Source organism: Chiloscyllium plagiosum, unplaced genomic scaffold, assembly GCF_037043375.1.
Source record: "Chiloscyllium plagiosum isolate Xiang-an unplaced genomic scaffold, Cpla_swu_hap1 HiC_scaffold_9, whole genome shotgun sequence".
NCBI classification, from domain to species: Eukaryota; Metazoa; Chordata; class Chondrichthyes; order Orectolobiformes; family Hemiscylliidae; genus Chiloscyllium; species Chiloscyllium plagiosum.
In genome coordinates, this window is record NW_028270147.1 from 26,458,782 (window position 1) to 26,473,001 (window position 14,220).

At 41.1% G+C, this 14,220-nt stretch overlaps 1 protein-coding gene across 2 annotated transcripts in view; it reads left to right on the forward strand.

The window, feature by feature from the left end:
* snx7 (sorting nexin 7) overlaps positions 1-14,220 on the forward strand; it is a 96,818-nt gene that overhangs the window by 32,047 nt on the left and 50,551 nt on the right. Inside the window, exons 1-2 of one of the 2 annotated variants that reach the window (XM_043698873.2) lie at positions 2,018-2,094; positions 3,563-3,745. In XM_043698873.2, coding sequence (XP_043554808.1) covers positions 3,602-3,745 — 144 coding nt within the window. In that variant the 5' untranslated portion in view covers positions 2,018-2,094; positions 3,563-3,601. Of the gene's footprint in view, positions 1-2,017; positions 2,095-3,562; positions 3,746-14,220 lie in introns of those variants that run through there. The other variant, XM_087990486.1, reaches the window with a different exon arrangement.

The window sequence follows — 14,220 nt, forward strand, 5'->3', positions numbered from 1 at the left end:
GGAGGGAGGGATTGTTGGTCATCACAATCTTTGTCTTGGCACAGGGATAATGCAGCATGATAGCATGGCTAACCTATTGGGCTAAAGCTGTGGGCAATGCTAAGAGATGAAATTTTAATTCACTGGTATATGGGACTATGTGGAAGCTAAGTACTGATGGGCTGGACAGGGTGTTAGGGAACCCATGGCTGAAGCAACATAAAATGGCTGTGTGTGGTTCTCAGTTGACATGAAATGGCTGAGCAAGATTTTTAGTTTAAACTGCAGCTTCTATCGTCTGCTGTTTGAAGTTAAACTATAAACTAGAGTAATTGTAGCCTTCATAGTGTACCCAAGGTAACAAGATTAAAATAACAGTTTTATGCAATACATACAATGGATGCTGTTGAAACAGAAACAAATGCAGCTGTTTGTGTCAAGACAGTTTGATACGGAACATCCTTGAGAAATCCTGATCGAAGCCCCCTTTTCAGGCTAGTCCAGAGTTTGATATTTAGTATGTATTAAAAAGAAAGGGACTGCTAAGAACCCTGAGCAATTATAGCTGCATGTTTTATGATATATAAAGTATACAGGCATTAAGGGATTTAACTGCATTCCTGTGGAAAGGGAGCTAGAGAAGGGCCCCTTCCTATGAACAGAGATTATTGCAGCAGCCTAAAGTCTGGAATGTCACCGAATGAGAGATGTTACGAAGGCCCAAGGTTATGTAATTAGGGAATTGTTGTAAACATCATGAGAGGATCTAAAATTGATCGTGCAATCACATAATTGAATGTGCATGTAATCAATCATTGGTTTACAACAGCCAAAAGTGGCCTTAGAGCAAGTATATAAAAAGGGTATCTTTGCCTTTGATCATTGAAGTCCCTCGATTGCAAAGAGGTTTTCTTCCCCTTTGTAAAGCAATAAACTCACAGATGCTGGAAGCGAGCGTGGGTCTGACATGATTAATTTAGTCATGCTGCCCAACAAGTGATGCCAGGAGAAAAGGAATGTGGGGAGGGGATGGGCCTTCATTAACAGCCTGACCCTGTGCCAAGCATGATCTGCATTGCCTTCCATAATCATACAACTTGTAAATGCACAGTGGAAAGATAAAATGGTTGTGACCCCACCTGGGGTGGGTGGCATAACTAATTTTTTTCTGTCTGGGCGTGTGGACTCCACTTGTGAATGACACCATGCACTTGAGGCAATTGCATTAATTAGGCATTTTCACAATACAGGTTGACAGTAGCTCTCATCATTCCACCTTTCATGTGAAATGCATGCAGCATCGAATTGTGTTGGTACACATGGTCTTGAGCAGTCTTGATCATGTTATTGAAAGCTGTTCGTGGTAGATAGTCTGTCTGTAAAGCACAAGCAATTCCAGCTATCTTAGAGATAATAAGGACTCCAGATGCTGGAAGTCAGAGTTGATAAAATGATGAAGGATACTGACTCGAAATGTCGACTTTCCTGCTCTGATGCTGTCTGACCTGCTGTGCATTTCCAGCTCCACATTTTACCAGCTACCTTAGAAATGGGACTTGCGGGCCACAATTCACAAATAGTTCAAGATCTCAGGCTGAAAAGGGCACAGAACTGGTTTCTTCTTCCTTTGAACTGTGTTTGCCAACACATTTGATGTGGTATTATATTTCTGAAGACGGTATCTATAATCCTACAACAGTTAGTTGCATTCATTGGAGTAAGATCCCAATGTCAGAGATCCCTGAAGTGGCCTTATTGGTAACTTTGATAGCCATGTATGGAGGAGAGTGCTAAACCATCAGAGGTTGCATGTTTTACAAGAGTAGTTACTGGGATACCAGGGCTACCTTCTGTGACCATGCTTGCTGTTATACACCCTCTGGTCTGAGGCTGAGCACAGGCACAGTGTAACCCATTATTCAACCAGGGGAATCAATCATGGAACAGAAGATGCATGTACTGATGGTAAGATTGTCTTGCTTGGGTCAGTCTGGGGAGCCTTTGTAATCTTAGTATGCTATGCTTTGCACAATTGCAGGAGGTGAGAAAGTTATTGATGGACTCTGAGGAGCTGGAAGAATAGCATCAATCTTCCAAGGAGGAAGATGACATCAAGTAAGAGGGATATCATTTTTTCTGCTGGATAGAGCACTGTAGAGTGGAGCACAATAAGCCAGACCAGATTTTATTACAGCTGGTTCCAACAGCTGTGAGCTGGATGCAGTGATTACTCATTGACTGACTGTACATTTGATGTTAGCTGAAAGGCAAGAAGTTCTTGTATGTTCCCAAAAAGACCTTAGTTTGTCTTATTATTCTCTTTGGCTATTATAAAATCAGAGGTATAGAGCATAGAAACAAGCCTTTTGGCCCAACTCGTCCATGCCAGACGGGTTTCCTGAACTGAACTAGTCCCAAATGCCTACATTTGGTCCGGATCTTTCTAAGTTGAAACTTTATTGCTGGAACAGCACAGCAGGTCAGGCAGCATCCAGGGAACAGGAGATTCGACATTTCGGGCACAGGCCCTTCTTCAGGAATGAGCAGAGAGTGTTCAGCAGGAGAAGATAAAAGGTAGGGAGGAGGGACTTGGAGGAGGGGCGTTGGAAATGTGATACTTGGAGGAGGGGCGTTGGAAATCTCCCCGGATCTTTCTAAACCTTTCCTATCCATGTTCCTGTCCATATGTCTTTTAAATGTGCAATCATACTCCCCTCTACCTGTTGCTGAGCAATGAGAGAATGTTGGGCTACAGTGGTCACCCAGTTAAAAAGAGCACTCGTTTAGGTAGGATTAAGAAATGGGATGAAACTAAGGGCAGGTAACATGTAGCTTGGTTCTTCAGTAGCAATATATGCACAAATGTTTTAATTCTATGTCCAATAAAGTGTCAGCTGCGCCATCTGTATGCCTTGAGAAGCATTTGTTTCTCATTGTTCACCCACTGCATATTCAGTGAAGGGCAGTTCCTGGCTAGCAGTGCTTGACTGGGTGCCCAGCTGGTCTTTAAAGATGGCACTGATGTCAGAAATCTCAGGAGGTTCCAGCAGTGATGAGTACATCCACCTGTTGGGTGAGGGAAGGTAGGATGAGTGAGGCACCATAGGCTTACAGTTGACAAGGTGTATTTGAAATTATCATATAAGAAATATTGCTAGGCCTCACTGAGAGGAACCCTCTATGAAACTGACAGTTGATTTCTGATACAAAATCACTCCGTTAGCTCAGTTTTCCCCTTAACAGATGCTGCTTGATCAGCTGAGAACTTCCAGCGTTTTCTGTTTATTTTCTGATTTGGTTTTTGAATACGCTGTTGTATTTGAGGTTTGATCACATTTGTGTGTGAATTTCTGTTAATAAATTTGAATTCAAAACTTCTCTTGGGTTGTACTTTTATTTGAAATGCGACATAAAAAAAAAGTACATCTGTTTGGTGAGTGTATAAGATTGAGACCTTTTCAAAGCCAAATTGCAATATGCTTAAATTCCATATCTGGTTTTATGCAACTATTTCAATGCCCTCTTGTGCTAACAACATTTCATTTTAGATAAATAAGGAATATTGTCTTCTGTTTTCCAACAGGATGCTAGCTTCACTGATGCCAGTTCGTTCAGTATCTCCATGCAGACTTCTCCATCTTCTATGATTAATCAGCATACTTTGGATGATGAACCTGACAGCAAAGATATTTTTGTCACGGTTGACGACCCAGCAAATCATGTTACAACACTTGAAACATTTGTCACTTACAGAATTATTACAAAGGTAAAAATAAATTACTGCTGAATGTGCTTTCAATACTTAATTCCAAAGATTGATTAACTTCATTTTGTTAACATTTCGTTGTAACACAATGATGCAAGTAAATTGAAGTTTATTATGAGCGATTGAAGATACCCAGCAATCCCCAATCTTAAAATCCAGTTTGCCACATTAACTCAATGTGATCAGCTCATCAGTATTTTCAATGTATTCCATGGTGACTCAATATTCTTTTGATTTTCTGACATGAAATCTGGTGCCAAATCTTTCATGACTTCTTAATCCTTTATTATTTTAGTTTTAGATGCTTTCCACCCAAAGGTGATTGGCAGACAATCAGATACTATTGCGAAACAAGCTTTTAGAATTGCTCTGAGTCTTAAACATGCCTTTGTTATGGCCAGGTAACTCCACAAACATCTGAATGTTTGTGGGCAAAGTCTTAGAGAGAATTGTAAGGGATAGGATTTATGCACATCTGGATAGGAATAATGTGATCAAGGATAGTCAGCATGGTTTTGTGAAGGGCAGGTCGTGCCTCACAAACCTTATTGAATTCTTTGAAAAGGTGACGAAGGAGGTTGATGAGGGGAAAGCGGTAGATGTGGTATATATGGATTTTAGTAAGGCGTTTGATAAGGTTCCCCATGGTAGGCTACTGCAGAAAATACGGAGATATGGCATTGAGGGTGAGTTGGAGGTTTGGATTAGGAATTGGCTGGATGGAAGAAGACAGAGGGTAGTAGTTGATGGCAAAGTTTCTTCATGGAGTGCCGTCACTAGCGGTGTTCCGCAAGGATCTGTTTTGGGACCATTGCTGTTTGTCATTTTTATAAATGACCTGGAAGAGGGGTTAGAAGGTTGGGTGAGCAAGTTTGCGGATGATACGAAAGTCGGAGGAGTTGTTGACAGTGAGGAAGGATGTGGCAGGTTACAGCAGGATATAGAGAAGCTGCAGAGCTGGGCAGAAAGGTGGCAAATGGAATTCAATGTAGCTAAATGTGAGGTGATTCACTTTGGGAAGAATAACAAAAAGATGGGGTACTGGGCTAATGGTCGGATACTTGGTAGTGTGGATGAGCAGAGGGATCTTGGTGTCCATGTACACAGATCTCTGAAAGTTGCCACCCAGGTAAATAGTGCGGTGAGGAAGGCATATGGCGTACTGGCTTTTATTGGTAGAGGAATTGAGTTCCGGAGTCCTGAGGTCATGATGCAGTTGTATAAAACTCTGGTGCGGCCGCATCTGGAATATTGTGTGCAGTTTTGGTCGCCATACTATAGGAAGGATGTGGAGGCACTGGAACGGGTGCAGAGGAGGTTTACCAGGATGTTGCCTGGTATGGAAGGAAGATCGTATGAGGATAGACTGAGACACTTGGGGCTGTTTTCATTAGAGAAAAGAAGGTTTAGGGGTGACTTGATTGAGGTGTACAAGATGATTAGGGGGTTAGATAGGGTTGACAGTGTGAACCTTTTCCCACGTATGGAGTCGGGTATTACAAGGGGGCATAGCTTTAAATTAAGAGGGGGTAGATATAGGACTGAAGTTAGGGGTAGGTTCTTCACTCAGCGAGTCGTAAGTTCATGGAATGCCCTGCCAGCAGCAGTGGTGGACTCTCCCTCTTTATGGGCATTTAAGCGGGCATTGGATAGGTATATGGAGGATAGTGGGTTAGTATAGGTTAGGTGGGCTTGGATCGGCGCAACATCGAGGGCCAAAGGGCCTGTACTGCGCTGTATTCTTCTTCTATGAATGCCATTCACTAGTACACAGGGTCACTTTGCAAAATGGATTTTACCGGATGCTGGATGTTAATGCAAAAAATTATCTCTTTTTTTTTTTAAACTAATCGAAATTTCAAATAGTATTTAAAAAGCAGTTTTAAATGATTGAGAATTTGCAAATGACATTTAAAAGTCTTGTATTGATTTTGGTTTTAGAGTTGGTTTTCTTAGGAAAAGCAAGGAGAAAGTGAGGACTGCAGATGCTGGAGACTAGAGTTGAAAAATGTGGTGCTAGAAAAACACAGCAGGCCAGGCAGCATCCAAGGAGCAGGAGAATTGACCTTTCGGGCATAAGCCCTTTTTCAGGAATGAGGCTGGTGTGCCAAGTGGGCTAAGATAAAAGGCAGGGGGGAGGGAATTTGGGGGAGGGGTGCTGGGAATATGATAGGTGGAAGGAGGTGAGGGTGATAGGCCGGAGAGGGGGTGGGGGCGGAGAGGCCGGGAAGAAGATTGTAGATCAAGAGGGCGGTGTTGAATCCGGGGGTTGGGACTGAGATAAGGGAGGGGGGAGGGGAAATGAGGAAGCTGGAGAAAGCTGGATTCAGCACCGCCCTCTTGACCTGCAATCTTCTTCCTGACCTCTCCGCCCTCACCCCCTCTCCGGCCTATCACCCTCACCCTCACTTCCTTCCACCTATCGTATTCCCAGCACCCCTCCCCCAAATTCTCTCAGCCCACTTGGCACACCAGCCTCATTCCTGAAGAAGGGCTTATGCCTGAAACGTTGATTCTCCTGCTTCTCAGATGCTGCCAGGCCTGCTGTGTTTTTCCAGCACCACATTTTTCAACTTAGTTACTGGAACTTGCTTCTCCTAATGGTGGTGGCTTAATAATGAATAGAAATCGAGATAACATTGCTGAGAAACTTTTTCAGTTTCTTTCACCAATGTGCAGTAGTAGTCAACTTATAAGGAAATTGGTGATGAACTGTATGATTTTAAAAAGCTCAAAAAAATGACTTATCAAGACTTTATCCAATTATAAGTCTTCATGAAAATTAGACAATAAAATTGCTCCTTTCACTTGATTCCATCTTTATTGACAGTTTCCTCAGAAACTAACCTCCATGTGAAAACTGATAAACGTAGCATGTTGTTTCCTGGTAGTAAAGGAAGATTTTGTTTCATTTACAGAGAATTCATTTTCCGTCATTAGTTTAAATTGACATATTGTGAAGGTTCTTCATATTTTATCTTTTTCTGGAAATGTAGGTTCTAAGCTGGAGGGAAATAGGTTTTAATTTTCAACTCTGTGAAGATATGAACTTTTTCAAATAAAAGGTCATAAAGCTATAGAGTGAGTTAAAGACTGTTTCTAAAAAATCGTGAAAGTTTAGCTAAATGATTAGCGAGCCCACAAAGATATTGCTAGGGTGTTTGCTGACTAGAGTTTTACAATCCAGAGAGAGAGGGGCTAATAAAGCAGGATTATTTCAGGGAGAAAAGATCTATAACAGCAGAGGTGCTTTTTGGTTTAGCAGCCTCTAAAACAGTCCGGACACGGTAGAAGAGGTCTCAACTTGCTTGGAAGAAAACTACTGAGGCAAAAAGCTGTGGAGATGTCTGAGAGGGTGAAATCCTACTGAGCTGTCAAAGACAGCTGAGGTTTTTAAAAAAAAAACCCATGTCCACAAATAATGGAAAAGTTAATTTTTTGAGGATCTCAGGGGATGATATTAGTGTTGAATGAATGTACAGAACTTTACTGAAAACAAAATTGATTAGTTACTTGAAAAAGGAGATTTGGTGGGGAGACAGGGTTGATCCTTCACTGAGATTTGAGTGTCTGTAAAGTTGTTATTGGAAGTCAAGGGTTGAAGCGTTCTTTCGTATTCATTCCAATAGTAGTTGTATGCTGTAATATAGTTATTTTTTCATTTTGGAAAAATAACTGTTAAACTTTCTTGATGACTGGTTCTTGCGAATTTTTTCATAACTGACCTGTTTTGTATATTTATGTGGAAGTGCCACTGTTAGACTGGGGTGGACAAAGTTAAAAATCATAGAACAGGTTATAGTCCAACAGGTTTATTTGGAAGTACAAGCTTTCAGAGCACTGCTCTTTCATCAGGTAGCTAGTGGGGCAGGATCATAGGACACAGAATTTATAGTAAAAGGTCAAAGTGATTAAGTCTTAACAACAAACGAAGTTTGTTCAATACATCACATACTTTGATCTTTCTCTATAAATTCTGTGCTCTATGATCCTGCCCCACTAGCTATCTGACGAAGGTGCAACACTCTGAAAGCTTGTCTCCAAATATACCTGGTATTATGTATACAAAGTAGAACTCATATAAAGTAAAACTTATTGTCTATCAGGCCGGATTTGACTTGCCTGGTAATACCATCTACTACAATTATGACAATATCCTATTTTTGGGGAACCTTTTCAACAATTCCCGGGATTTGATAAAAGTAGAATTTTTGCTGCATTTAAGATTTATCATTATCTAACCATCACCCTTTTCTTTCAATAGCACTACCATGACTGACCCCTTCATTACCAACAGCCATTGGCCAGAATCTGAATAGGACTGGCAATATACAGGGGAACTTCGATTCATCGAATGAGATGGGCGGGCACTATTTTGTTTGGATAATCGATTTATTTGGTTAATTGATTAAATACCTTTCCTCTGGGGCTTGGAACTTTTAAAATCTGCTCCCCGTTCAGGAGGCTGCAGTAGCACACAGTGCGAGACCTACCCCCAGCATTGCTCCCCGGCCAACCCCGCCACGTGCACGAACGCGCGCGCACACACACACAGTATTTGTGGACAGCGGCTTAGGGTACACTCCCGTGTAGAACTCCAGTGAAAGTGTGGGGAGAGAGCGGGCAGGAGGTCAGTCATTTTGAGGCGGTGCCTGTTTAATCACTAAACAAAAGATGCGATCACTGTTGGAAACATGTCTTTGATGTAATGTTTCTATAGGGACCTCGAGATCTCCTTTGGATAATCCGATTTTCGGATAGTTGGTGTTCAGATAATTAAGGTTCCTCTGTAATGGCTGTGACTACAGGAGCAGATTAAAGTGTGTATCCTGCAGCAAATAACACAGCACCTAATTTGCCAAAATATGTGACTTTCGATGATGGACAAGTCAGGACTGTGGTGCAATACTTCCCTGGATGCATGCAGCTCCAACAACAGTCAAGAAGCTTTATACCATCCAGGACTAAGCAGCCAGTTTGATTGGCACCACCTTCACAAACATTTCATCCTTTCATCTCAGACATTTGCCAGTAACCATGCACCCAGTACAAGACGCACAGCATCTTCCAAACTGTCAATAACTGCCATAGAGAAAGACCAGGGAAGGGGATGCATGTAAACGCTGCCACTTGCAAGTACCCCTCCAAGCCACTCATTGTCCTGACTTAGAAATATAAAGTCACATTACAGAAGTGGCCCATCAGTCCATCAAGTCTGCACGGACACAAAAAAAGGGTTGCCACAGTGGCTCAGTGGTTAGCACTACTGCCTCACAGTGCTAGGGACCTGGGTTCAATTCCATCCTCAACTGTCTATGTGGAATTTCCATGCTCCCTGTATCTTTGTGTTTCCTCTGGGTGTTCATGTTCCCCCCCACAGTCCAAAAATGTGCAGGTTAGGTGGAATGACCCATAATCTTGGAATGTGCAAGTGAGGTAAATTAGAGGTTGGAAATATGGGGGCGGGGGGGGCACAGGGGGGGTGGGGCGGGGGGGGGGCGCAGGGGGGGTGGGGCGGGGGGCGTGGGCGAGGGGCGCGGCGCGCGGGGTGGGGGGAGGCAGGGGGGCGGGCAGGAGAGGGGAGGCCCAGGGGAGAAGTGTTTGGTCTGGCTGGTGTGCTCTTCAGAGAGTTGGTGTGGACTTGTTGGTATGCTTCCACACTCTAGGGATTCCATGATTCTGTGAAATCACTTATTAACATTAATCCCATTTTTCAGTACTTCGTCCAGACCCTTGAATATTATGACATTTCATGTGTTCCTGGGAATTGATGTGCAAAATCATGGATTCCGTAGGACTATAGTTACTGGAGTTTGCCAGCGGGATGACCAAAATGTCGCTATTCCTTAATTCCTTGGTTGATACCCTGGAATTGTCCGTAATAGAATTGTGGGTGTATATACAACAAATACCGATTCACAATGGCATCTGCCACTTTCTCAAGGGTAACTAGGGGTGGGCAATAGGGCCCAGAGAGTGCATCCAAAATCCAGTTAATTTGCCAAAAATTTATCTAATATAAAAAGAAACTAAGCATTACTAAACAATAATGTTTCTCCAAAAATGAATGTAATTTGGGAGTGGGAAGCAGCTAGTTTTATGGCATGAGTACCATCACTTTTTTTTTAAATTTTGATATTTGGTTAAAGTGATGGCCTGTTCTAATGAAAATTTATAAAATTAAGATTTTATCTGGAATAAAGAAAATAGTAGCAGGAGTAGGCCATTCAGACATTTTGAGCCTGCCCCACCTTTAAAACGATCACAGCTGATTATCCAACCCAGTTCCCTGTTTCCAGTTTCTCACAGTACGCTTTTATCCCTTTAGCCCCAAAAATTATGTCTACTTTTTCTTTGAAAATGTTCCATGCTTTGGTCTAACTGCTTCCAGACTCACCACTATCTGCATATAGACATTTATCTTCGTCCTAAATGGCCTATCCCGTAACCTTGGACTGTGACCTCTGGTTCTGGACTGCCAGGTCATCAGAAATGTCCTTCCTGTGTTTACTGTGTTCAGTCCTATTCAAATTTTATAGGTGTCTGCAATATTCCCTCAATCTTCTAAACTCCAGTGAATATAGTCCTAACTGATTCCATCTCTCTCCAAATATCAGTCCTGTCATCCCTGAGTCAGTCTGGGGAAACCTTTGTTGCACTCCCTCAATACTCAAAACATCTTTCTTAAGGTAAGGAGATCATAACTGCATACAGTACGAGAGTGTGATCTCACCAAGGCTTAGTATAATTGCAGCAAGATGTTTCTGCTCCTGTATTGAAATCCTTTCACTATAAAAGCCAATATACCATTTGTGTTTTTCATCACCTGCTGCACCTGCATGGTTACTTGCAGCAATTGGTGTATAAAAGCACCTGGTCTTATTGCACCTCCCCCTTTCCCAACCAGTCGCCTGTTCAATATTCAGATAATGATCAGTCACCCTGTTTTTGCTACCAAAGTGGATAACCTCATTTATTCATGTTATACTGCATCTGCCATGCATTTCCCACTGACCTCAACTTGTTCAAAACACACTGAAGTATCTGTGTTCTCACAGTTCATCCTCTCACTCAGCTTTGTGTCATCTACAAACTTGGAATTGCATTAAGTTCCCTCACCTGAATCATTTAATAATTGTGAATAGCTGGGATCCAAAACCTGATCCCTGCAATACCCCAGTAGTAACTGGCTGCTACTCGGGGTGGGGAGGGAAGACCTATTTTACTCCTAGTCTTTGTTCCCTATCCGTCAACTAGTTCTCTATTGGTGTCAGTACACTACCTCCATTATCACGTGCTTCAATTTTTCATGTTAGTCTTTTCTGTGGGACCTTATCAAAAGACTTCTGAAAATCCAGGTAAACCACATCCATTGACTCCCCTTTATTAACTATACCAGTTAAATCCTTAAACATTTCAGGAAATCTATCAAGTTTGATTTCCCTTTTTTAAATCCATGCAGACTCTGTCTGATCCTATCACAGTTTTTCAAGTCCTCTGTTATTGTTTTTCTTTTATAATCTATTCTAGACATTCCCCATTATGGATGTCAGGCTAGCCAGTCTGTAATTCCCTTTTTTTCTCACTTTACCTTTTTTTTAATTTAATAGTATAGTTACATTAGCTACTCTCCAACCGTAGGAACTGACAAGAGTCCATAGAATCTTCAAAGGTGACTACTAGTGCATCCACAATTTCTAGGGGCCCTTAAATTTGTACTTTGGGTTGTAAATTGTCAGGCTCTGGAGATTTATTAGATTTCCATCCCAGTGATTTCCCAACACCATTTCTCAGCAAATGCTGATTTCTATCCCCCTCATTAGACTCTGTGTTTCCCAATACTTTTTGGGACATTATGTGTGTGTTCCTTTGTGAATACTGAAGCAAAAATATGTATTTAATTTGTGAACCATCTTTTTGTTCTCTATTATGACTTACCCTGTTTTATTCTCTTCATGTACATAGAAGCTTTTACAATCTATTTATATGTTCCCTGAAAACTTTCTTTTGTAGTCTCTTCCCCTTTCTTAATCCCTTTGTCATTCTTTGAAGTCTAACTTTCTTCAAATTCTCAAGTGTGTTGCTTTTTTTTTGACCAATTTGTGAGCCTCTTTCTTGGATCAAATACTATCCTTGATTTCCCTTGTTAGCCACAGTTGAGCCATTTTCCTGTTTTGGTTTTGTGCCAGATGAGCACAATTGTTGCATTTCCCGGTGACATTCTTTAATTGTTTGCCAGTGCCTATCCACTATCATCCCTTTAAGTAACATCCCTTAATTTATTGTAGCCTGCTGTAGCATCATGATTTCCTTTATTTAGATTCAGGACTTGATTCTCAGAATCAATTATGTCACTCTGTATTAATGAAAAGTTCTATCATATTGTGGTCACTGTTCCCCAAAGGGCCTTGCACAGTTAAACAGCCAACTATTCCTGTCTTATTTCACCATATGTAGCCTACGATCACCTGTTCTCTTGTTAGTTTCTCAACATGTTATTCCAGAAAACTATCTCACACACACTCTAGGAATTCCTCCTCTGTGGCATTGTTATTGATTTGCTTTGCCCAATCTATATGCAGATTAAAGTCACCCATAATTATAGTTGTACCTTCATTACTTGGATCTCTAGTTTCCTGTTTAATGCATTCCCAATGTTACCAGTACAGTATGGGACCATATATACAACCCCAGTATTGTTTTATGCTCTTTGGTGTTTGTTGGCTGTATCCGTACAAATTCCACATCATTGGAGCTAATATCCTTCCTCACTAATGTGTTAATTTTCTCTTTAACCAGCAATGCCTCTCCACCTCATTTTTCCTTTTTGTCTGTTCGTCTTAAAAACTGTTGCTGGATATTCTTTTCCTATTCCTGGTCACCCTGCAGCCATATCTCTGTAATCCCAAACATATCAGTCCAGGCATAACTGCATTATGAATAGTAAATTTTAAAAGTATTCCAACTAGTTTACTTAATCTAGATTATTCATTTTATGTTTCACCTCCACAATCTAGAAACAATGATTTTTCAGTGTTGGATCATGGATAGTGAGATAGGCTTGCTTGAAAATAAGGTAGTGGAAACTTGAAAATTTGCTAATGTTGTGCCGGGGCTTTGTTAATAGTGGTGACAGTTATTCTGAAAATTGACAATTTGAAAAATTCACATGAAAATATCAAGAACAAATAGAGAAACCTAAGTATTTTTCCTACTCTCTGCTGCAAATGTTTGACTGAGTGGAGGGACTACCGAGAAGTACTTGCCAAGCTATGGTAAGGCCCAATCTGGTGTTGATTATTAGAGTAACTGAAGCTGCCTGAGCATTGTTCTGAGTTCCTTATTTGCCAAACTTATTTCAGTCAATAAATATGTTTATCAGTATTTGAGGTTTGGTACTGAACAGGAACAGAGTTTGAAGTAGTTGGCTCATGCACAAATAACTATTAGAATTTATAGCCGGTTGATTTTTTTTTCCTGAACTTCCATTTTCAATGAGTCAGATTTCTGATGAAAAAGCAGTTCAATTGATTTCATTAACTTTTGGAGTAGCAAGTATTGTAGCACATTTCTTATTTGACTCCCCAAAGCTCCCCCAACAAAAGTTTGCCCATTGAGAACAGCATAAGTCTTATCTTTTAATACCATATTATTTATTCTGGCCATTGATGCCCACACTGATTATCCATCTTCCAATCCCTAATTGGAATTGAGATGCCAGCAATGAACTGTGATTTTAAGCTGCAGCAGTCCATATGTTGAACCTATCTTTAGAGTGTTGCTAATGTTGCTGTTCCAAGATTTTTACTTGGCTACGTTGAAGGAAAAAAGGAAAAATTAAAAGACTGGTGTGTGACTACGAAGATCTCTGAAATTGTGGTGTTACTCTTGATACTCTTCTACTTGGAGTCATAGAGATGTACAGCATGGAAACAGACCCTTCTGTCCAACCCATCCATGCCGACCAGATATCCCAACCCAATCTAGTCTCACCTGGCCCATATCCCTCCAAACCCTTCCTATTTATATACCCATCCAAATGCCTCTTAAATGTTGCAATTGTACCAGCCTCCACCACATCCTCTGGCAGCTCATTCCATACGCATGAAAATGTTGCCCCTTAGGTCTCTTTTATATCTTTCCCCTCTCACCCTAAACCTATGCCCTCTAGTTCTGGACTCCCCCACCCCAGGGAAAAGACTTTGTCTATTTATCCTATCCATGCCCCTCATAATTTTGTAATTCTTGATAATAAAAATTTCAGATTTGGAAGATACTGCTGAAAATGTGTCATTGATCATTGAGCTGATGCAATGTATATTATGACTTCAGCCGATAGTAATAATCGACAAATCAGATTCTAGAGTGAAACCTGGCTTGGTAGACCATCAGTTTTGTTTTTATTTTTGTTAAACATCGAGGCCAGTCACTGAAAATATACATTGACAAGCTCTTGTGAATTTTTAACAAAAGAG